At 38.3% G+C, this 24259-nt stretch overlaps 1 protein-coding gene and 1 long non-coding RNA gene across 2 annotated transcripts; one reads left to right on the top strand and one right to left on the bottom strand.

Annotated features, from left to right (window-relative positions):
• On the bottom strand, positions 1–1165 carry LOC142544413 (zinc finger BED domain-containing protein RICESLEEPER 2-like). The gene is made up of 2 exons (XM_075651463.1): positions 792–1165; positions 1–712 (listed from the first exon to the last, which is right to left on the bottom strand). Exons 1-2 carry the CDS (start codon positions 1163–1165, stop codon positions 1–3), a joined length of 1086 nt encoding a protein of 361 aa, XP_075507578.1.
• Positions 1166–11891: 10726 nt separating this feature from the next.
• LOC142545063 (uncharacterized) lies at positions 11892–13369 on the top strand. Its single transcript, XR_012820217.1, has 2 exons — positions 11892–12020; positions 13104–13369. It is a non-coding gene; the product is annotated as an uncharacterized LOC142545063 (long non-coding RNA).
• The last annotated feature ends 10890 nt before the right edge of the window (positions 13370–24259 follow it).

Here is a 24259-nt window from a genome sequence, read left to right as displayed (position 1 = left end):
TCAAATATTTCTCCAACTCCCTCCACTCTTATACATCTTGAACTCTTGCTTCAACGACAATCTAATAGCCATTTCAGACTTATCGTCCGCCTCACACAAGCGTTTCTTAGACATATCTTGCGAGCCAAGGGTGGAACTATTTGATGAAGAGCATAAACTTTTAGAAATGTCTGGAAGGTTATTGGAATGCCTCAGTTTATAATCATCAAACAAATCGTAAAGGCCAAGTCTCACTTGTTCTTTCATGGTCTCATTTTTCCCAACACTGCCATACATTCTATCGAAAGAAAATTCAACAAACTCCAACTTATGTCGCGGATCAAGGATCACAGCATAATATAAAATCATATTCATTTTCTCAGTTGATCCCCAATACTTATCATATTTTTCTTTCATTCTTTTTGCCATCAAACTTAGTTCAAAGTCAGCACTCTCCAACCATTGCTTAAGAAGCATGTCAACCTCACTAATTTCATGAAACATAATGTTCGATGTAACATACAAAGAACCAGAAATACGCAAAGTGAGTTTATAAAAATGTTTCAAAAATTTCAGCAAAAGCTTGGATCTTTCCCAATCATGCTCATTTGGAACCCCATCATATGGCTTTTTTGAAAGATCAATTCGGTAAGCAAGATCGACTTCATCATATGCATCAAATGCTCTTTTAAGACATATTGCCGACTCTAACATTAAGTATGTTGAGTTCCATCTAGGTGGGCACATCAAGAGTCAACAATTTATTTGTTTCTAATTTTTCAAGCATAACACACTCTTGAAATCTTTTGTACCTGGCTGGAGAACTCCGTATGTACCTAACAGCTCCCCTAACACGTGAAATAGCTACATGCTCATCATTTCCTTTCAACTCATCCTGCACAACGAGATTAATAATATGTGCAATACACCTCACATGAACATATTTCCCACCCAAAATATTATTTCCCCAATTATCAAATTTCTTCTGCAAATAAACAATTGCCCCATCATTCGAAGATGCATTATCCACTGTGATAGAAAAAATTGTACCTATATTCCAATCAAGTAAACATCTGTCAATACATTTTCCTATTTCTTCACCTTTATGACCAGATATTGGGCAAAAGTTCAAAATCCTTTTATGTAAGTTCCAATTTGCATCCACAAAATGAGCAGTAAGACACATGTAGTTAACTTTCTGAATAGATGTCCATGTATCTGTGGTAATGCATATCTTTTGACAATTATCCTTTATGAACTGCTGTAATTTCGCCTTTTTCACTCAAATATGACTTGTAAATTTCTCTTGTTATTGTCCTTCGTGATGGAATATCAAACATTGGACATGCAATAGACAAAAAATGTCTAAAACCAGGGTTCTCAACAGTCTTGAATGGGAGTTCATCCACAATCAACATGTAACACAATGCATCTCTAACTTTTTGTTGCTCAAATCTCCAGTTAACAAGAGAGGCCTCTTTATTACTTTTATGAACTGATTGGAACGAGAGTCTATTTTGATTTGTTTCAACCTCATGTGGTTTCTTCTTGTATGATTCATAATGGTTTTTAAGGGGTTTAGTGCCATGAACTTTTGGATTAGCTTTAATCTCTCTAGTACAATATCTGCATCTACCTTTTTGAACATTTTCATTTTCACAGAAAAACCTTTCAAAGTGTTCCCACCATTGTGACCTAGACACAACTGTCCGAGTACGTTTTTTGGAATTACATAATTTATCATCCTTCTCATCAACATTATCATCAATGTTCATACTAACCTCTTTGTATAAGTCACTTTGTGGTTGTATGTTTGGCGAAGAAAGAGTTTCAGATATTCCTCCAAATTCCATTATTGATAATTGATTAGTAGAATATTGCACTTTCTGGTTCCGGATTTTAGCCCACAAGATTTAATACATCACTGCATCAAACAAGAAAATCAAATTGTAAGTGACTACAATGACAGCAACAAAATGACATCCCTAAAACACAATGACAAGTACAAGTTATCAAACATGGAAATTTAACAGCCATTTGAAGTTTAAGCATCAAATCCTTTCTCTACAGGTGTTTGTGTGTCTGAGTGTATCCAAGCATGCAAGGCACAATGAAACATGGAGCTTAAAAGACAAAAATTAGATGAAAGCCTTGAATTCTAAATATTGAAAAAATTCATGAGCTTGCGGCGGGGCTTAGAAGAACTCTCGGCAGAAACAAAAAACCAAAACCAAGAACTGTTGGAACTTGGAAACCAAAAACTGTTGGAAAAAACCAAAATGAGCTTCCATCTACACGACCCAAAAAAAACCAAAAACTGTTGGAAAAATCAAAGAACAACTCGAGTAAAAAAGGAGTCGCGAGTTAGGATTTCGGGTTTCAACTTGGTTTGCGATTTATACACCAAAATTGGTATCAAAATGAAGCTTATGGTGTGATGAAAAATACCTCGATTAATTTTGAGTTTCCACTGTTTGAGGGTTGCGGTTCATCGGTAAGAAGCGGCGGCCGAATTGAGGTTAGGGAGAAGAGAGAAAATGGGTTAATGAGCTACCGGTCCAAATTATAAGCCCTTTTTTAAAAAAAAATCGGGTACCCGATCGGGTTATACGGGTACCAAAAATTTATCCGAACCCGATCCGATTAACGTATAGTCGGGTTCGGGTAGTACCCGAACCCGACTAATTATCCGATTTTATCCGAAAATTGCACCCGATCGGGTTCGGGTCGGGTAAAACCCTGAAAAAACCGATCCGATTGCCCACCCCTAGCCCAGGCATCTCCCTGCCCGGCTGCTGAAGAAGATGACCTCGATTATAGTGCATAGACACTGTTCGGGTCTTGTCATAGGCACTGATTATTATGCTAATGATGCATGGTGACTCATACTGGTCGGATAACCTGAACGCGGGCGAAAGTTTCCCGGTCGGGCTGGAGTACCCTGGTCGGGCTGGAGAACCCTGGTCACCCTGGTCGGGCTGGAGATCCCTGGTCACCCTGGTCGGGCTGGAGAACCCTGGTCGGGCTGGAGAACCCTGGTCAAATTTTACCCATGCTCTACTCTTCCCAGCAATTTGGAATTTGACTCGTGTAAGTTCTCTTTCCGCCTGAGTCCAAGAATGACCCGAGCCCTTTCCAGGGTTTCATCACTCCCTCCTTAAATAGTCGGGCAAGAGTCATACTCGTTGTCCCGATTAGTTATGCTTGGACTTCACCGGAAAGATAATTAATTTTGGCTGTAAAAGCATCGGGGGCTTCATGTCTCTCGGGATGTAAAATAGAGTGTCGGGGCCTCATATGTCCCGGACTTAAGTACAAGATGTCAGGGCCTCATGTCTCTCAGGCTTACTGAATAACTAGGGTACGAAGCCCTGAGACAGGGTACGGGTCCCTACCTGGGAATGGTCAAGGTACGGAGCCCCGAGCCAGGGTGTAGTGCCCTGGGCTTTTTGTTGATCGAGGTGCGGAGCCCCGAGCCAGGGTGTAGTGCCCTGGGCTTATCAATAACCAAGGTGCGGAGCCTTGGGCCGGGGAGCATGTCCCGGGACTTGGAAATGGTCGAGGTACGGAGCCCCGAGCCAGGGTGTAGTGCCCTGGGCTTTTTGTTAATCGAGGTGCGGAGCCCCGTGCCAGGGTGTAGTGCCCTGGGCTTATCAATAACCAAGTTGCAGAGCCTTGGGCCGGGGAGCATGTCCCGAGACTTGGGAATGGTCGAGGTACGGAGCCCCGAGCCAGGGTGTAGTGCCCTGGGCTTTTTGTTGATCGAGGTGCGGAGCCCCGAGCCAGGGTGTAGTGCCCTGGGCTTATCAATAACCAAGGTGCGGAGCCTTGGGCCGAGGAGCATGTCCCGGGACTTGGGAATGGTCGAGGTACGGAGCCTCGATCCAGGGTGTAGTGCCCTGGGCTTTTTGTTGATCGAGGTGTGGAGCCCCGAGCCAGGGTGTAGTGCCCTGGGCTTATCAATAACCAAGGTGCGGAGCCTTGGGCCCGGGGAGCATGTCCCGGGACTTGGGAATGGTCGAGGTACGGAGCCCCGAGCCAGGGTGTAGTGCCCTGGGCTTTTTGTTGATCGAGGTGCGGAGCCCCGAGCCAGGGTGTAGTGCCCTGGGCATATCAATAACCAAGGTGCGGAGCCTTGGGCCGGGGAGCATGTCCCGGGACTTGGGAATGGTCGAGGTACGGAGCCCCGAGCCAGGGTGTAGTGCCCTGGGCTTTTTGATGATCGAGGCACGGAGCCCCGAGCCAGGGTGTAGTGCCCTGGGCTTATCAATAACCAAGGTGCGGAGCCTTGGGCCGGGGAGCATGTCCCGGGACTTGGGAATGGTCGAGGTACGGAGCCCCGAGCCAGGGTGTAGTGCCCTGGGCTTTTTGTTGGTCGAGGTGCGGAGCCCCGAGCCAGGGTGTAGTGCCCTGGGCTTATCAATAACCAATGTGCGGAGCCTTCGGCCGGAGAGCATGTCCCGGGACTTGGGAATGGTCGAGGTACGGATCCCCGAGCTAGGGTGTAGTGCCCTGGGCTTTTGTTGATCGAGGTGCGGAGCCCCGAGCCAGGGTGTAGTGCCCTGAGCTTATCAATAACCAAGGTGCAGAGCCTTGGGCCGGGGAGCATGTCCCGGGACTTGGGAATGGTCGAGGTACGGAGCCCCGAGCCAGGGTGTAGTGCCCTGGGCTTTTTGTTGATCGAGGTGCGGAGCCCCGATGAAATGTCTGCTTATTCGTTTTCTTAAAAAGTACTATAATTTTTTTTAAAACCTCACATAGCATCGGCTGAATTGCATACACAAGCATAAAATATTTTTGGCATCATTTTAAAATAAATCAACCAACTAACATTTGAAAAGTATAGCCCATACTATAACCTCTCAAAAACCACTTATAAATAAAACGTCGTAAAAATATCTTTAACATAACTCAAAATCATAAATCATAACTAGTGCGGAAAACTAGCGTCGGTCCTCGGGTTATGTGCACCTTCAGTCCAGTCAGATCAACCATCAAGACCTCTATAAACATTTAAAATTGACATATTAACATATAAACATCCATAATCATTGAGATAATCATATTAACATATAAAACAGCATTCAGGACACTGCCATGACGTTTACTAATTTTTAGGTATAAAAAGACTGTTTTACCCCTACACGTAAAATTTCACATTTTTGACTTATTCTTAATTTCATTGACTCTAACATGTCCCAAATAATTATTTAAGCTTACATGAATTTTCTCATATTTTTATTTATCTTAAATCGAGGACTTTTAAATTAATCTTTAAATGTGACGTATTAATGCGTTTTAATCCCGAATTAAACCAAACCTTAATATTAAATTCCCAAATTGAAAACTTAAACTTCTAATAATTATTTAAGCTTAAACCTAATTTTTCATAATTTTATAAAGACTAAACTAGGCGTTTCAATTAACTCGTTAATTAGCGTTTCGTGCGGCGATTAAATCCTGAATAAATCCAAAACTCGTTATTTGATCCCAAAATTTAAACATAACCTTTTTATGATTTATTCTACCCTTCCAAGTCATGAGACACACCCGTGAACCCATGGATTAAATTTTTAGCTCTTAAATCTCGTTTTTGACCCTTAACCGTACACACCGAGCCATCTCCTAATTTACCCGAGCCACGCCCGAGCCACCTTAAGCCAAAACCTAGCCAACCCATCTAGGGACTCTACTGTGAAAGCCCAGCCCAAACAACCAGCCCTAGCCCGACCAAAAACGTCCTGGAAGTCGACCTAAAATTCTGCACGTGTGTGTGTTTGTAGTGTCCTTGTTGCATTGGGACTCCTAGCCGCCTAGGACTCTACCAGCCCTTAACCACCGACCACCCATGACCCTAACCTTCCCCGGACCACGCCTAGCCCCAGCCCAGACCAACCCTTACCCTGGAACCAGCGTACAAAGCACCTGAACCAGAAGACACAAGCTGCGTGTTCTCCCTTGCTCCCTCACGGTTTGCACTCTTGGTTCGAGCCAGCAGCGACCCAGCCCCTATCCCGACCCCTGCCCATGACCCTTGGACCCTGATGGACCTACCCAGCTCGCCCTTAGCCCCGCTGCAGCCCCTAACTTTCCCCACCAGTTTCTGCGCGTGACTTGGGGGAGAGTCCCACTTCACGTGGACTCTTCCCCAGCCCATGGCTCGACCCCTAGCCCTCCTAGGACTCTCCCTAGGACCTAATCATGACCCCTAGGACCCAACCACCAGACCTGGTCGAGCCACCTGCCCCCATGCTTCACCTTTCTTTCGACCGAGCCCCACCATCTACGTTAATGCTCAATTGGTTCTAGCTTCTGTTCTATTCCGTGTGTAGCATATTGGTGTGATTTAGGACTCTCTAAAACATATAAAAACACTCCCTAACCCTTCCTAATCATGGCAGCCCCTTCTTCAACACATAAAACATGATTTTTGGAATCAAAAACACAAGTTTAGAACACATAGGCATGTAGTTACGAAAATTTCAACTTGTGTGCTATGTTTTTCCTTAAAAATTATGTATAAACAATTACTATGGTGTGATGATGAGTAAAAGGAGAATATGGCGTGCCTTTGCGTATTTTACGCACGATTTTACGTTGACGACAGTTGAAGAACGGGCAAGACCTTTGAAGCTTCCTTGGCAATTTTCGAAAATTGCCTCAATCTTTATGCATGTGTGTGCCGTGTAGTTTAGGTGGAGATTTTTCAGAATTGTGGCCGTTTGTTTGTGTAGGAGTCGTAGGGTTTTAGGAGATTTAAACATATATTATATAGTTAATTAAGTCCTAACAAGGCTTTAGGCCTAATAAGCAAACAATTAGGTCCATTAGTCTTAATTAGGATTTAATTAAAATATTAAAATAATTTTTGTAGAAATAAGTTTGTGAATTAAATAGTCGGGTTGCCAAAAAGTTCGTATTTTTGTTGAAAAACCAACACCGATAAAATTTACGTCCCGGCGTATAAAATCATCTCAAAACCCCTTATTTTCAAAAATAAGAAAAAGCATCACCCTTAATTTAAATAATTAAAAACAATTAACCAATAAAAATATTTTCTATTTTTTTCAGCATCGGTCTCCGTTCCTCGATCGCAACTCGAATAATCTTTAAAAATATATTTTAATGCAACCATGTATAAAATATAATTAATTCATGCAATTAAAACATTTAATTAAAATACAAAAGAATTTAATAAATCGTATGCATGTGGTTCGCGTGGACCTTTAAATTTTCGGGGCATTACACCCGAGCCAGGGTGTAGTGCCCTGGGCTTATCAATAACTAAGGTGCGGAGCCTTGGGCCGGGGAGCATGTCCCGGGACTTGGGAATGGTCGAGGTACGGAGCCCCGAGCCAGGGTGTAGTGCCCTGGGCTTTTTGTTGATCGAGGTGCGGAGCCCCGAGCCAGGGTGTAGTGCCCTGGGCTTAAGATAAAGGTGCCGGGGCCTCATGCCTCTTGGTCTCTAAATAAGAATGCCGGGGTGGTCTGGCCTGTCTGCCAGGGTTCTGGCATGGTATGCCTGGGTGATCTGGCATGTCTGTCCGGGTTCTGGCATGGTATGCCCGGGTTCTCAAGAATGTGTCGGGGCCTCATGTCTCCCAGACTTTTAACTTTTCTGTTTCTCCTGCTATATTAATTTTATTAAAAACCAAATCACTAACCTGGAAATACTGAATCAGAATTTATTTTCGGTAGAGTGAAACTTCTCTAGTTTGAGCTAAATTAGGTGTCTAAAATAGCTGTATGCTACTGAGCGCATAGCAAATACTTTAGCTCAAATTAGAGAAGTTTCACTCTAAGGTGTCTAATATAGTTGTATGCTACTGAGCGCATAGCAAATACTTTTCCACGTCAATCCGGAATAGCTGCTGAGCTTCGAGCCCATATGAGAATCCCCAGATGAAATCTGAGTGCCGAGACTATTTTTGAATGGAAACCATATCTACGTCTTGAGCTCAAGTTCCCACAGAAGGCGCCAATGATGTGATCCGGGTGAAATGGGTGAGCCGGGTCGGATGCTCCACCGGATCAAATCAATAATTTATAGTGTTGTTTAGGAAAATGAGCAAAGTAGATGACTTCGATCGTGACCTGCACACAATGAAAGGAACTCGTGAATGGGCGCCGGAGGGGTGTCCGGCGTGGCCACTCCGATGCTTAAGTCAGCAGGTTGAAGATGAGAGAAAATGACGATATATGTGCGAATATATGTGAGTGCCAATGCTCAGGATTTTTCCCCCTCCCTTTAAATGAGAAACATATCTGCTATTTATAGGAGAAAATATCATGATTACTTCGACTTGCGTGTACACCTACCACTCATAGCCTTTGATAGTTGACTTCCTGTCAAGCCACCCTACCTCTGATAGCTTCTCTGACACGCCAAACCCCTGTAGTTCTAACAGATAAGACTGCCCATACCGATACACTCGAGTGTGGTGCGCTTCTCGAGGTAGTCCCGAGTAGAAAGTTGAATCAGATGTTGGAAACAAAGATGTGTGATTAGCTAATCCCCTTCCATCACACCAAACGGTGCTTGAGCTGATTGGTCCTTGCATTATTTGTAGCTTTCTAGTTGAATGTTTTTCTGTTCTTTTCAACAGCTGGTGCTCAGATGAGAAGTTTCCCTTCTACCATTGTTACCCCAACCACTAGAACAATTATTACCAACACTTTTGGGTCGTGCTATGATGTTTACATGTGGTCTTCAAACGGTGCATTAACGATATTGGTGTTTTTCAGCGTTGCTAAATTCTGAATTCTGATGGTTGTATTTGTCTTGCATTTTAATTATGTGTAAGGTCTCATTGCCAAACAATTTTGTACGTCATTACTGGCAAATTTTCAGTTAAAAGCATTTTGCCCTGGCACTACTCACTGACAAGCTACTGAGAGATTTTGGCAGTCCAACTTCAACAGTTTTATTGGCCTATTGTGTTTGGGGGATGTTTCATATACTGCTTTGTTATCTTTAAGATCTGTGTGGTTTTTTGAGCTTGCTATTATCTGTGGTTTGATAGGACTTTCTGTTGAATTAGTTGCAATTTTGTGTGATTTTTATTTCCAGTATTGTTTTTAAATAAGTAAAAAGAGACTAAACCATTAAGTGTTTGTTTTTCTTTGGCCTTACGACTACTAATGACTTCTTGTATCAGCTTCTATAAACTTCTGTAATACTGTGGTTCTTGTTGATTTTCTCAGACATCTTGGTGCCTCTAGACAAATATATATCTAGAAGTACTGCACATTTCCTCACATGCAAGGAACCAGATTACCACCAAAGCCTTTGGAACATGATTTCATCTGTTAGTGAATTTATTATTATTAAATTCAGTCTCTGAACTGAAATTGAGCTAGGAAACTAGTACCATCTGGTTACGTATTTTGTGTTAATGATCCTGCAGGTTATGGCTGATAAAAACCTTGAGGATGGTGATATTGATCCAGCACCCGAGCTTATTCAGGTGGTATTCGAGGACTGCTGGGGACATGTGGATCACTGGGTTGAGCCTTATTTGAGAGGCAACGATGGGAGCTACACGGGCGACCCGACGGAGACGCGTGAAAGAGGCGTGTGCGGATGTCGATGGTTTTGGGAAAGAATCGTGATCTAAGGTTTTAAAGTTCAACAGCGATTGCTAATTGTATGAATCGTGATCTAAGGTTTTGGCCTTTGGGAGGGAAAGGTGATATGAGAATTTGTAGTTCTACCAAACAGATTGATAAGTGTGAGTGTGTGCATATAGTGGCAGGTGCGCCCCAAAAAAATTAACTTATTTTAATATATTAATTTTGGTCTAATATGTGATTTAGTTCAATAATCCAATTTACAAAAATTATAAATTTATAAATATGTTCTTAATCCATTAAGGAAGCGGGCTTTAAAAAGTTTAAAGAATTTCGACATTTCACTCTTCTGCTGGAAAACGAGTTCTTCCTCTGGCCAGGTCTTGCGGCTTTTGTGCACCGCCACTGCGTTCAGGTATTTTTAACACTGATTTTTTTTAATGTTTCTCAACTATTTTTCGATTGTTTTTCCAGATTCGATTTCTATGATTCGATTTTTATAGGCCACGTTATTGCGCATTGAAATTATTTGATGAAATGAGTGAAATATATTGTCTTTGACTAATATAAATTGTGGACATATGATTTGTTTTTGTTTTTTTTTTTTATTATGAGACATATGATTTATTTAAAATAATGATAATGAATTTATTTGAAAATTAATCATAGCTGTTTAAAAAATATAATATGATTACTTCGAAACATTTTAGTACGAGAAATTTAAACATTATAGAAGAAAGGTATTTATTGATATTTTAGTGTATTTATTGATATTTTAGTGTTATTCTTTTGATGCACCTTAAACATCCGTGTATATTCATATAGAAGAAAAGCATTTATTGGTATTTATTTTGTATATTTCTATTGATTCGAACTCTTAATTAATTTTATTATATTCAATACCAAATTTTTATCATGCATTAGTTTTAAATTTTTAATTAAGCCAATAAAATGTGAAGTTTCATTATATATTAATTTGTTTTTGTCTCTATTTTGCACACAATTTTGGATCTAATTTTAAATCTAAGATTTCTACTTATATTAGATTATTTTAATGTCAATTCAAGAGAGAAAGAGGATAAACAATATTCTATTATTCTTTAAGCTAATAATTGATAATCTTTCATCACCCGAGAGGACCGAGACTAATGCATCCATTCTTATTGAGAAGCTCGAATCTCCTTCTAAATTTCAAAGAGTTGAATTTGATGAAACTTCCCTTGAACGGGATCCTGGATTGCGTATTTCAATGTGACGACATCATGTTAATCATCTGATGAAATTAGACGAGCTTATATCAAAATAAGGCCATATCAACCTACATTGTCGAAATACCCATGGTCTGAATCAGGAAAGCACATCGTCGATTTCAATATACATGGTGAAGGGAAATATTATTTCCGAATTTAATTGATATATTCCGTTACTTAAATTATTTCCTTAACAACATGCTTTCCTTATTGCTTTGCCTAAGTAAATATTTAATGTGATTTTGCCTTTCTTAGTTGATGAGATATATATTCAAAGATTTGTTACTTTTGAAATTGATTTGATAAGATATGATATTGGTGTTTAAAAAGAGTTTACTCCTAATAAAACTCTCATTTTCTTTTTGTTATAGGTTTCCTTGTAGAGATAAGATTGTTCACCAATAAATAAGAGGTTAAGGATACTGGCGAGGGTGGCTTGAATATCGATCATACATACACTGAAGAGAAGATTTTTTTCAGAGAAAAAAATATTTCTCGAAGTCGTTGCTGTTTGAAGAGTGGTGATCACTGTGTTGCTCTGAATGTGGCCAACATCTACAGACAACATCCGTAACGATGTTGACTGAAGATTACATCCAATTGATCGTGCTTTCCGGGATCAAGTTTTTGCTTTCTTATTTACGTTTTAATATTATTGGTAGTTTGTAGAAAGCTTTATTTTCTCAAAGCATTAAGGAAATTGATTTTAGTCTTAATCACTAGTGATAGGTTTTTGTAAACGATTTGGTTTTCTAGTGATTAATTTTTGCCATAAGGCACCGTTTAATCTCGTCCATCTATTTATTTTAAGCGAATTTGTGTTACACACTTTAATTTTCCGCTGCATGTTGTCTTAGATGTTGGAACATCTGGCACAACATTTAATTCTGATAAAACACAAATCCTCTTTTTTACACCTTATACTGATCTGATTAGTTTAGAGATATTTTATTATCTGTCGAACAACACAAAATTCCTTACAAGTGGTATCAGAGCCTACTCTTGATATACTAAGTATTGATTATGGTTTTTGTTTTGTTTGACAGAAATATTTAAATAGACACATCACTGACAAATGCAGCACTTCGACCACCAGCTCCTAAACCTCATGTCAAACAACAGTTTCGACCAAGGAATGAAGAAAAACGCTGGTTGCAAGTAAATCCTTTAGGTGTTGCCCTAGGTGTTGCCACACCTGGCCGCAACATCTGCAAAAAATAAGTATATTTGAAATCCACAACTTCTGGAAATTTGAGTGGAGATGATGAATCAGAAGATGATGAGGAAGGAATTACACTTGAGAGTGTGCAAAAGCTTTATGAAGAGTTGTTTGAAGATTGGACCAAAAGAAACAAGTTGCACTCAGGTCTCATGAAGGAGAACATTGATCTAAAAGCCGTAGTTGCCAAACTTGAAGTAATTTTGAGCAAAAAGGACTTAGAACTTGGCAAGACCAAGGATGAGCTTCGAACAACAACTGAGACTTTATCTAAGTTTAATTCAAGCGCATCCAGGCTTGATTCCATACTTTTGATGGGAAGAGATGACAAGAAAGGCTTAGGCTTCAAAGACAGTGTGTTTGAAATTGGTGAATGTTCCAAATCAACAGTCTTTGTGAAAGGGAAAGCTGATGCATCCATAAAGCCACAACCCATACCCTCAATCAAAAGTTTTCCACCGAAAAGACAATCCAATGCACCTGCTTCTAAGAAAAGAAAATGCAGGTATGTATATCATTACTGTTTTAAGCCTGGACATATCAGGCCATACTGTTTTAAACTCAGGGATGACTGCATGAATCAAAAGTCAACTCGGATGTTGCCCCGAATGTTGTCCAACATTTCCCGCAACACCTCTCATCATCGACCTACAGTAAGACAAATTTGGGTACCAAAGGTAAAAACTCACTGTAATGTTGTCTATACTTCGTTGAAAACTAACACTGCATGTCATTGGTACTTTTATAGCGCGAGCTCACGCCATATGACAGGGTCACGAGACTATCTCATCGATTATGTTGAACAAAAAGGTGGCAGAGTAACCTATGGAGGGGGAGCAAAAGGAAAAATTGTTGGAAAGAGAACTTTGAATATCGAAAGACTACCAAAGCTCCACAATGTGCTCCATGTTGAAGGGATAACCTCAAACTTGATAAGCATAAGTCAATTATGCGATGACAACCTGCATGTCAAGTTTAATAAGAATGTGTGTGAAGTTATTGATGAATCTAACATTTGCATCATGACAGATACAAGGTCATCGGATAATTGCTACCAAATTGGTGAAGAATTGTCGTGCAAACAGGCACAAATCACTGAACTTGACCTTTGGCATCAAAAACTTGGACATGCAAATTTTAAAACCTTGAAGAACCTGAGTAAGTATGATGCAGTAAGAGGTATGCCTAATCTCTCTTCTGGTATTCCATATGTGTGCAGGGATTGTCAAAAAGGAAAACAGACTCGCGTGTCGCATCCAGTGTTGCCAACATCTGGGACAACACGCTGTCTGGAATTATTACACATGGACCTTATGGGTCCTATGGAAGTTGAAAGCCTCGAAGGTAAGAAATACTCTCATGTGTGCATTGATGATTTCTCACGATTTTCATGGGTTAGTTTTATTAGATAGAAATCATATGCTTTCGATATAGTCAAAAATTTAATCACAAAAATAACCAACTTCCACAACCTGAAGGTAAGAAGGATCAGAACTGATCATGGTAAAGAATTTGAAAATATTTCGTTCTCATCCTTCTGTGACAGGAAAGGTATTTCACACGAATTTTCAGCACCAAAAACACCACAACAAAATGGCATTGCCGAACGTAAGAACAGGACTTTGCAAGAAATGGCGAGAGTAATGCTAACTTCAAAGAACATTGCAAAGCGTTTTTGGGCAGAAGCCCTTAACACGGCATGTCATATTTCAAATAAGGTGTATTTAAGGAGCGGATCAACCATGACCTTCCTATGAAATAATCATGAGAAAGAAGCCTAACCTTAGATATTTTCATGTTTTTGGCTGTGTGTGTTACACCTTGAATGACAGGGATAAACTTGCTAAGTTCGATTCAAAGAGTGATAAGTGTTTGTTCCTTGGTTATGCCACTAATAGTCGTGCTTATCGTACGTTTAATCTAAGAACGAGGACTATTATGGAATCAACTAATGTTGTGTTTGATGATTGTGCAGATCTTAAGAAGAAAACTGCTGAAGTTGATGTTGAAGATCTTCTGGAAGCTCAAACCTCACTGGAAAACACAGATGTTGCCCCAGATGTTGCAGCATCTGGCACAACATGTGACACTGAAGTCACCAAATCACAAGAAGATGCTCACAGCGATGATGAGGCAGTAGATGATGGACCGTGTATTCCAAGCAAAATCCTAAAGAACCATCCAGCATCTCAAATTATCAGAGAAATGAGTGAGGATGTCCAAACCAGGAAGAAAGATAAAGTCGACTACCGAAAAATGGTTGGACTAGTGTGCATGAGTACCATGTACTCACATGTTAGATTTTCATGCTTTGACTCTCAGATTGAGCCTAAAAATGCTATGGAAGCATTAAAAGATGAATTTTGGATTAATGCTATGCATGATGAGCTTGAAGAGTTTGTTCGAAATGATGTTTGGGATTTAGTTCCACCTCCTGACCATGGCAATGTAATTGGAACAAAGTGGGTCTTTAAAAATAAAACTGGTGAGCCAGGAAACATCATTCGAAACAAAGCAAGGTTGGTTGCTCAAGGGTACACACAGGTTGAAGGGGTTGATTTTGATGAGACCTTTGCTCCTGTTGCCCGCATTGAGTCAATCCGACTTTTGCTAGCCATTGCATGCTACATGAAAATAAAACTGTTTCAAATGGATGTCAAAAGTGCTTTCTTGAATGGGTTTTTGAGTGAAGAAGTACATGTTAGACAGCATAAAGGATTCGAAGATCCACACAATCCGAATCATGTGTACAAGCTGAAAAAGGCTCTCTATGGCTTGAAGCAAGCACCCCGTGCTTGGTATGGCAGATTGACCGACTACCTACTTGACATTGGATTTACACGAGGTGAGGTAGATTAAACGCTTTTTATTCAAAAAGCCAAAGGGGAGATTCTTATCTGTCAGATTTATGTCGATGATATCATTTTTGGTTCCTCATCCCAAAAACATGCGAATGACTTTGTTGAATGCATGCCTACTACATTTGAAATGAGTATGGTTGGTGAATTACACTTTTTTCTTGGTATGCAAATCAAACAAATGCATGATGGCATTTTTTTGTGTCAAAGTAAGTATGCTAAGAATCTAGTAAAGAAATTTGCAAATGAAAACACCAAGCATGTGAAAACACCTATGGGCTCAAATGAGAAATTATTCAAGGATGTTGCGGCCGAAGATGTTGAGAACACCCTTTACCGTAGCATCATAGGAAGTCTCCTATACTTGACGGCTAGCCGCCCAGACCTAATGTTTAGTGTTTTCTTGTGTGCTAGATACCAATCTAGTCTTAAGATTTCCCACTTAAAAGCTGTAAAACGTATCCTACGATACATAGCTGGAACAATTGACTTAGGACTATTGTACACTCATGACACCAATTCAAATTTAGTAGGTTTTTCTGATGCCGATTGGGCAGGGGATTTGGATGATAGAAAGAGTACCTCTGAAGGGTGTTTTTATCTTGAAAATAACTTGATATCATGGCATAGCAGAAAACATAACTGTGTTTCACTTTCGACTGCTGAATCTGAATATATGGCAGCTGGAAGTGGTTGCACTCAACTCCTATGGATGAATCAGTTGATAGAAGACTATGGTCTTAAGAGTGAACCCTTAGTGGTGTACTGTGACAATTATAGTGCAATAAATATTTCAAAAAATCCGGTACAACACTCTCGTACTAAACACATTGACATCCGTCATCACTTTATTAGGGATCTAGTAGAGAAAGGATTGATTCGAATGGAATTTGTTGATACCAATAACCAACTGGCCGACATATTCACCAAAACATTAGATTTTGAGAGATTCTCCAACCTTAGGAAATCTCTCAGCATGTGTTCTGCTTAATCATTCATAGATGTTGTCTCAGATGTTACAACATCTCGGACAACATCTAACATGCATGTGCATTTCTAGGACTTAGGAATTCTGCATTTTTCATATTCTGCATTTTTCATGCACTCTGTGATATGATGTGTTGGAGTGATGTTGCTCAATCTTCGGTTACACTAACAATTCGTTATTCTATTGTTTTTAAACACACTTGGACATGCAAACTATTGTAACTAAGTCACTAAGGAGTGAAGAATGATCATGTACACCATAAGTTTGTCCCATGAAAAAGGTGATTTGAGTAAATTAAAAATATTTATAATCATGCTCTGTATCAAAAGAAAAGACTGGAAAAAGCTACCTAAAAGAGTCCAATGAAGACTGTACTTTTAGTGTGGGAGCTACCTCTTCTGAATCTAATACAGAAATCAAAATAGAAGAAAATGGAAAAAGCTACCTAGAGGAGTCCAAAAGAAGACCGTTCCTCTAGCATGGGAGCTACCACTTCTATGATCTGAAATTGGTTAAGTCTCTAAGTGTGAAGAAAAATCAAGAAAATTTTTAGGAATTGGTTGTGTTAGAGAAGATGTTGCCAACATCTGCGACAACACCTCATTTGTAAACATATCGCATACTTGTTTCATGTTTCTATTTCTGTTATATTCTGTTATTATGCATAAATAGGTCATGCATAAACATATCATCGTGAATATTGCTGTGCCACAAGGATATGTGTATTTCGATAAATAAAATTCGGTGAAATTCCAGACTTTGCAAAATCTATAATCTATGTGATCATTGATGTCTAGTGAGGCTAAAATTCGATGTGGAGTTATATCTGGAAATTTTGAAAAGTGGTTAGCCTAAAATTGTCTCAGTAATAGTTGAAAAGGTATTAAGCTCTTAAAAAGTGCCGTTAATTTTCTTACCGTTGGGAGATTTCAGTGGAGCAAATCAATTCCTTTTAACCGTTTGGACTCACTTAATTATTTGATTTTATTACCGTTGCACTGTTCATTCATGCTTATCTCATTTTTTGTTTTCGTCTAATTCATCAATTTTTGCCTAATTATTTCTCGAATTTCCGTACCATATTCTCGCAATTTCTCTGTGCAAAACTTTTTCCCAAAATTGTCAATTCTTATCTTCGCTTGAAACTTATCTTGTGAAAAATGGCAGGAATGGGCTTTGATCCGCACGATATCCGAAGCGAAATGGGCCATACAGAGGATGTTTCCTCACCTCCCGCAACATCTGCTACAACACCTTCTGCGCAGAACCTGCAGATCATTCATGCTGCTCTCATGCCCGAGCCTCTGGAAGTTATTGCTCCCGGTGAACCTGGGAATGCGATTGATCTGGACAATCCGCCAATAATTCAGGTCTTTGATCCTCCACGCCCCCATGTTCGTCGCTCAAAGAGACAGGCTGGGTATAACCCAAATCTCACTCCAGGCAAAAGATTTCGATTTTAGGGCCAGCCCTCCACTCGCCCTTCTCTCATTGATCCTTCTGAGACTTCGGGAGATGACTCAAATGACAAGGACTACGAGTTGGTAGCTCGTAAAAACCCATACCTCGGATTGTTACTGAACCCTCGTCCTCATCCTGATAAGGATGCAGACTCTCCTCCTGACACTGTCCCCTTTACTACACAGCAAACTCAAACTCCTGTTGAGGAAAGTGAAGATGAAATCTCCTTGGCCGAATTTATGGCCAACTTGAAGAAGGACAAGAAGTACGGCGCGTCCACCTCAGTGCCCACACCAAGCATTCCTCCTACCGACTCCAGTGATACGAAGATGAGAGACTTTTCAGATAGTCTCTCCATAAGCATTGGTTCTGGTACGTCATCTCACTCTTCTGATGATTTGCCGGTTGAGGGTGCCACATGTGTTCCTGCTGATCATGAAGATTCCTCTGCTGAAGAGGATGTCGCTGAAAATGCTACCCACATTCCTGTCAACATCGACTTTGCTGATTATGATCTTGATGGTGCGTTCAGAACACAGTTCTATACAGAACACATGGTATCTCCGTGGTACTTATATGCGAACCGAATCTTTCTTGAGGAAAGGAATATAGATTTTGATGCCTTCGAACAATACAATTTGGTGACATTTTTGAAAAAGTGCACACTCCTCTCCACTGTATCGGCAGTCACGCCATTTTCTCGCTGCCCTGTCTTGGAATTCTATGCCAATCTGTCTACAGGAGTGAGTGATGTACGCTCTCTGAAGTATGGGAAAGTGCTCGTCCGAGGCAGGATCTATAATTTCAATCCTTTAGTGATCAATGCACTTTGCCAGACTCCAACACCTGATATTGATGGAATTGCCCCTGATATTCATCTAGTCACTTCCGCACTCACCGGGGGCATTATTACTCAATTTCCGAGTCATCCAAAAAAACTATTAGCTGCAAACCTCACCACATTCTACTCGGTCCTCCACAAATTGGCTATTCGAAATTGGACTCTTTCCACCAACACCACAACAGTCACGAGACACCAAGCACTGGTTCTGTACTCCATTGGGACAGATGGGGTGTTCAATTTTGGCCAGTTAGTTTTCAACACGGTAATTCAGTATACGGACGGAGGTCTCAAGTCATCCAAACTTCCTTTTCCAGGCCTCATCTACGGAGTGCTTGTATCCCAAGGTTTTGTTCGAGATCTCACTGAGCACCTATCTGACCTTGGTGAACCTTTCAAGATTTCCCATGCCTTCTTCAAAGGAAATCGAAAGATTGATCTTCCTTGGATTGCACCTTCGGCCGCACCTACTAGACAGCACGGCGCTCATACTCCTCCGCTGACCACTGATTACATCATGATCTCTGTATCTGATGCTCACGCCCACATTGATCATGCTATGGCAAAGGTTAAGCAAGCCAAGGCTACTATTGCGCATGCCATGAATACGATTGAGCAGGCCAACACTGACATTACCTACTACGAAGCTGTGGCCAGAAACTTTCGACTCCTTTTGGATGTAGCAGTCTTTCCCGGACAAAAAGGGGGAGATGATTATCAAACAACAGCTGGTCCATCTGGGACCAAGGATGATATAGAGGAGGAAGGGGATGATGATGGAGAGGGAGATGCTTGACTGTGTTTCTATTTTTGTTTCTTTTGCTTTTGTTTAGTAAATTTGTTTTCTGGTGTGATAGACCTACGTACTTCTCTCTATTGTGAACTGTTGATGAACTGGTACAGGTGTTGTCTCAAGTGTTGCCAACAATTCTAACAACATCCGTGCTAACCTTATTTTATTCAGGGGGAGAAAATTTCTCTAACTCAGGGGGAGTTAATTTGAGCTATTCCAGGATAAATGAGTTTGATCTCATTTTGTCCAAGAAAGGCAAAAAAGGGGAGATTGAAGGGAAATATTATTTCCGAATTTAATTGATATATTCCGTTACTTAAATTATTTCCTTAACAACGTGCTTTCCTTATTGCTTTGCCTAAGTAAATATTTAATGTGATTTTGCCTTTCTTAGTTGATGAGATATATATTCAAAGATTTGTTACTTTTGAAATTGATTTGATAAGATATGATATTGGTGTTTAAAAAGATTTTACTCCTAATAAAACTCTCACTTTCTTTTTGTTATAGGTTTCCTTGTAGAGATAAGATAGTTCACCAATAAATAATAGGTCAATGATACTGGTGAGGGTGGCTTGAATATCAATCATACATACACTGAAGAGAAGATTTTTTTCATAGAAAAAAATATTTCTCGAAGCCGTTGCTGTTTGAATAGTGGTGATCACCGTGTTGCTCTGAATGTGGCCAACATCTACAGACAACATTCGTAACGATGTTGACTGAAGATTACATCCAATTGATCGTGCTTTCCAGGATCAAGTTTTTGCTTTCTTATTTACGTTTTAATATTATTGGTAGTTTTTAGAAAGCTTTATTTTCTCAAAGCATTGAGGAAATTGATTTTAGTCTTAATCACTAGTGATAGGTTTTTGTAAACAATTTGGTTTTCTAGTGATTAATTTTTGCCATAAGGCACCGCACAAGTATAAAATACTTGTGCAATTTAATCTCGTCCATCTATTTATTTTAAGCGAATTTGTGTTACACACTTTAATTTTCCGCTGCATGTTGTCTTAGATGTTGGAACATCTGGCACAATATTTAATTCTGATAAAACACAAATCCTCTGTTTTACACCTTATACTGATCTGATTAGTTTAGAGATATTTTATTATCTGTCGAACAACACAAAATTCCTTACACATGGTTTAAAAAGTTTCCATGGTTAGAGTGCTCTCCTTTTAAGGATACAATATTTTTTTTTCCGTGCTATCTTTTCATGTTATCTTTTTGAATTAAGTGAAGCACAACAATCTACCTTTACAATTGAAGGGTTTAGAAGTTGGAAACACGTTAATGATGGAGCCAAGTGTGTCTTTTTGTCTCACATGAAAATTCTAACTCAACACACAGTAAATCTTCAAATATGTTGTTGATTTGATGAATGTAACTCGACATATAAATAAAGTTATCAATCGAGAAACTTCTGAATAGATTCAAAAATATCGATTAAGGGTTGCAGCAATAATTGAGAGCGTTCATTGGCTTAGTTTGCAAGCATGTAGATTGAGAGGTCATGATGAATCTTCATATTCCCAAAATCGTGGTAATTTCATTGAGATGTTAAAACTATTGGGGAAATAAAATGCTAGTATTGGTGATGTTATCTTAAACAAGGCTCTGGGAAATGCAAGATATACATCACCAGAAGTTTAAAAAGAAATCGTGCATATTATAGGTAATAGAATCAGAAATAAAATTCGTGATGACAATGGAGATTTTAAGTTTTTTTTGTGGATGAAGCGAAAGATGTATCTAACAAAGAACATATGACTACAATTTTGAGATGTTTTTATGCCCATGGTTTTTTGCGAGAGCGTTTTTTTTCCAAATTGTGCATGTTCATCACACCACAGCTGCAACACTTGAGAAGAAATATGTGATGTGCTTACTAGATATAATCTAGAAATTCATAATATGCAAGGTCAAGGGTATGATGGTACTAGGAACATGAGTGGTGCTTTTAATGGATTGCAAACTTTATTTCTTAAAAATTGCTCATATGCATATTATGTATATTGTTTTCCCATCAACTCCAGCTAGCATTAATTGCAATGGCTAAAAAAGAGATCTCTATATGGATTTTCTTTTCAAATATGACGACTATTGTCAATCTTGTTACATCTTCTTCCAAGCGCAATACCGAGTTACAATCTTCTCAAGTTAATGAATTCGCATGTTCTGTTGTTGTCGATGAACTCGAGATTGGGCGATGAGCTAATCAGATTGGTACTTTGTATCGAGCAGATACTACTCATTGGAGCTTTCATTTTGATTTTATTTGCAGCTTGATAGATATGTATGATGCAATTATTAATGTGCTAAAAAACATCATCACTGATGTCACCTCTACTTCAATGCGCGGGGAAGCTAGTGGTTCATTAATAGTGATGAAATCTTTTGATTTCATTTTTATTTTGCATTTGATGCATAAAATTATGGGCATCACAAATTTGCTTTGCTTTGCCATGCTTTGCAAGAAAAATCTTTTGATATAATAAGTGCAATGGATTTGGTCTCTATGACTAAAGAACTTTCCCTAACATTGAGAAATGATGATTTTGATATTCTTCTTTCGTGTGTGAAATCATTTTGCACAAGATTGGATGTCGATATACCGGAGATGAGTTTTCATTATAAGCATTCTAGTTGTTTATGCCGGAAAAAAGATACCATCACAGTTGAACATCACTTTCATTATGATATATTTAATGTTGCAATAGATTTTCAGTTGGAAGAGTTAAACTCTGATTCGGTGATGAGACAGTAGAATTCTTAGCTCTGCTTTGGATCCAAAAGATAATTTTGAATGGTTCAATATTGACAAGATTTGTACTTTCGCTGAGAAGTATTATCCCGAGGACTTCACTAGACATGAGATGCATCATTTGAGGTGTCAGCTACAACATTATGAACTTGATGTAGTTCGTCATGAAAATTTTCAGAAAATGTCCACTATCTCAGAATTGTGCCGATGGTTATTTGAAACAAAAAGGTTGCAACACTATAATTTGATTGACATGTTGATCCGTCTAGTTTTAACTTTGCATGTTTCCACGGCAACTACAGAGCGTGCATTTTCGGCTATGAAACATGTTAAAACATTTTTTTGTAATAAAATGGAAGAATTTTTTATGACAGATTATATGATTATATATATTGATAGAGAATTTTCTTCAAATATAGACTCGGCTTCTATAATTGATGAATAATATATTTCGAAAAAATCGTATATCACATCTTCAATAACAAGACATAATATCACATTTCAATAGTAAGATTATATCTATACACATTATCTTTGTATATTTAAAATATTTAATTTAATCATCTAACATTAAATGAATGGTTTTAGAGATATTCATTTTATTTGATCTTCATTAATTTTTTTTGCAAGATGATGGAGATATAATATTACATTGTCAATGTTTTGTCGGTTTCTGAATCTTACGAGTTTAATAACGAAAATATTGAAGATCTTGTTAATGAGAAATTTTTTTAGACTACAATTACCATGTATCATAACTATGGTTTTAATTGTTATGGTTTATTTTTTAAAAAATAAAAAATTAGCCCTGGTAGATTTCAAATTCTGGCTCCGCCACTGTGTGCATATATATACATGTATATGTACATATAGAGAAGATATATACTTTCAACAAAGAGGCAAGGATAACTATATAAAATGATAAGCTCCAAAATAAAATCATGGTGTCATTACCACTATAGAAAAAGTGTACAATACTGAAATCTAAACGAAAAAATTTACAACAAAGTAGAGGAAAGATTAGAGCGTGAAGCTTGCAAAGGATGACCAATTATTTATGCGTCTAGTATTTACTTTGGGTTTTTTATGCATCTTAATTCTTTGGACTGTCAAGAAATTTAGTTTTGTTATACTCACTAGTATTTTTTTTGTGTAAACGATTTACATAATTTTCTAGTGAAATTTTGTCATGAGGCATTGCACAAGTATTCGTACTTGTGCATAATTTAAATTTGGTGTTTATTTATTAAAAGTTTTACGTGTATGTTAAATAATCAATTTCCGCTGCATGTTGTGTGCTCGTGTTGACAACATCAGAGTACAACACTAAATTCTGATACACACAATATATTAATTTAATGTATGTTTATAAACAACAACCACTTTTAGATCTTATTGTTGAAGTATCGTTTTCTCGTATCCAAATAGTAACGAAAATGGAAAACTTTTTTGTTTTGAAATAAAAATTTCCATGGACATCGTATGAATTAAAATATTCACAGAATGTTTAGATCTGTTTATTTACCTTTGCGTGTTTAACGTTGGACACCAAACCAGTCTGTGATTAGCGGAGTTTGTCTTTCTTGTAAATTCCTACAAACGGTTATTTTTTTTTTGATCACCTAATCAAGTGCACGATCGAATACTGGATTCCTTGTTTAGATCGTACTAAATATCTTAAACAATTTTGCATTGAGACTGGATCGCTATAGTTTCAGAGATCCTGTGGCGATGTGGCCGTGGAAGTAGCTGCGAAATTTTTCTTGTGAAAATTCAAGATGGGTGAATTTTCTATGTGGAGGAGAGAGAATAAAAATTTTGGTGGACAAAATTTGTCTACTAAAATTTATGTTTACAAATTGTGTTTTTTTTTTATATATAAAACTTAATGAATTATTTATAGAATTTGATTCGTGATCACATCATGAGTCTTTCTTCTATTAATATTCATAATCTTAATTCCATTAGGATTCTTATTTTCATTAATTAATTAAAATATCATGTTGTATATATATCATGCATATATATGTATGTATGTATGTATTTATGTATGTATATTCTCATATCTATATGTCTATATATACATATACAAATATGTACATGTATAGATATATATATATAATTAAATAATTATTATTTATTTATTAGTTAACTTATCATTTAATAAATTCTAGACATTTCTAGAATATTACATGAGAATCTTGTACATATTAGTAGTCACAACTACTAAAACAATTATTTAATTAGTAGATTCTAAATTTACTAAATAAATATTTGTGAACTCAATATAACCTCGATCGACGATCAGACATCCCTGATGTATCAATGATATAAATTTTGTTCATAGTGAAAATTGGAAATTTACACTGATCCAATTTGACAGTTTTCAATTTTGTGAACTCATTAACAACACAGGTAGTTTCATTCTCCTCACTCAGTTAGTAGTTAGACTAACTTCAACTTCTTCAATCATATGGAATTATTTATAAACTCTTTTATAACCATTCTGTTTGATCTTCATCAAACTATC

This window comes from Primulina tabacum, chromosome 5, assembly GCF_025594145.1.
Source record: "Primulina tabacum isolate GXHZ01 chromosome 5, ASM2559414v2, whole genome shotgun sequence".
In the NCBI taxonomy this organism is placed as follows: domain Eukaryota; kingdom Viridiplantae; phylum Streptophyta; class Magnoliopsida; order Lamiales; family Gesneriaceae; genus Primulina; species Primulina tabacum.
Note: the sequence above shows the minus strand (reverse complement) of the source record. Positions and strands in the feature narration are given on the sequence as shown.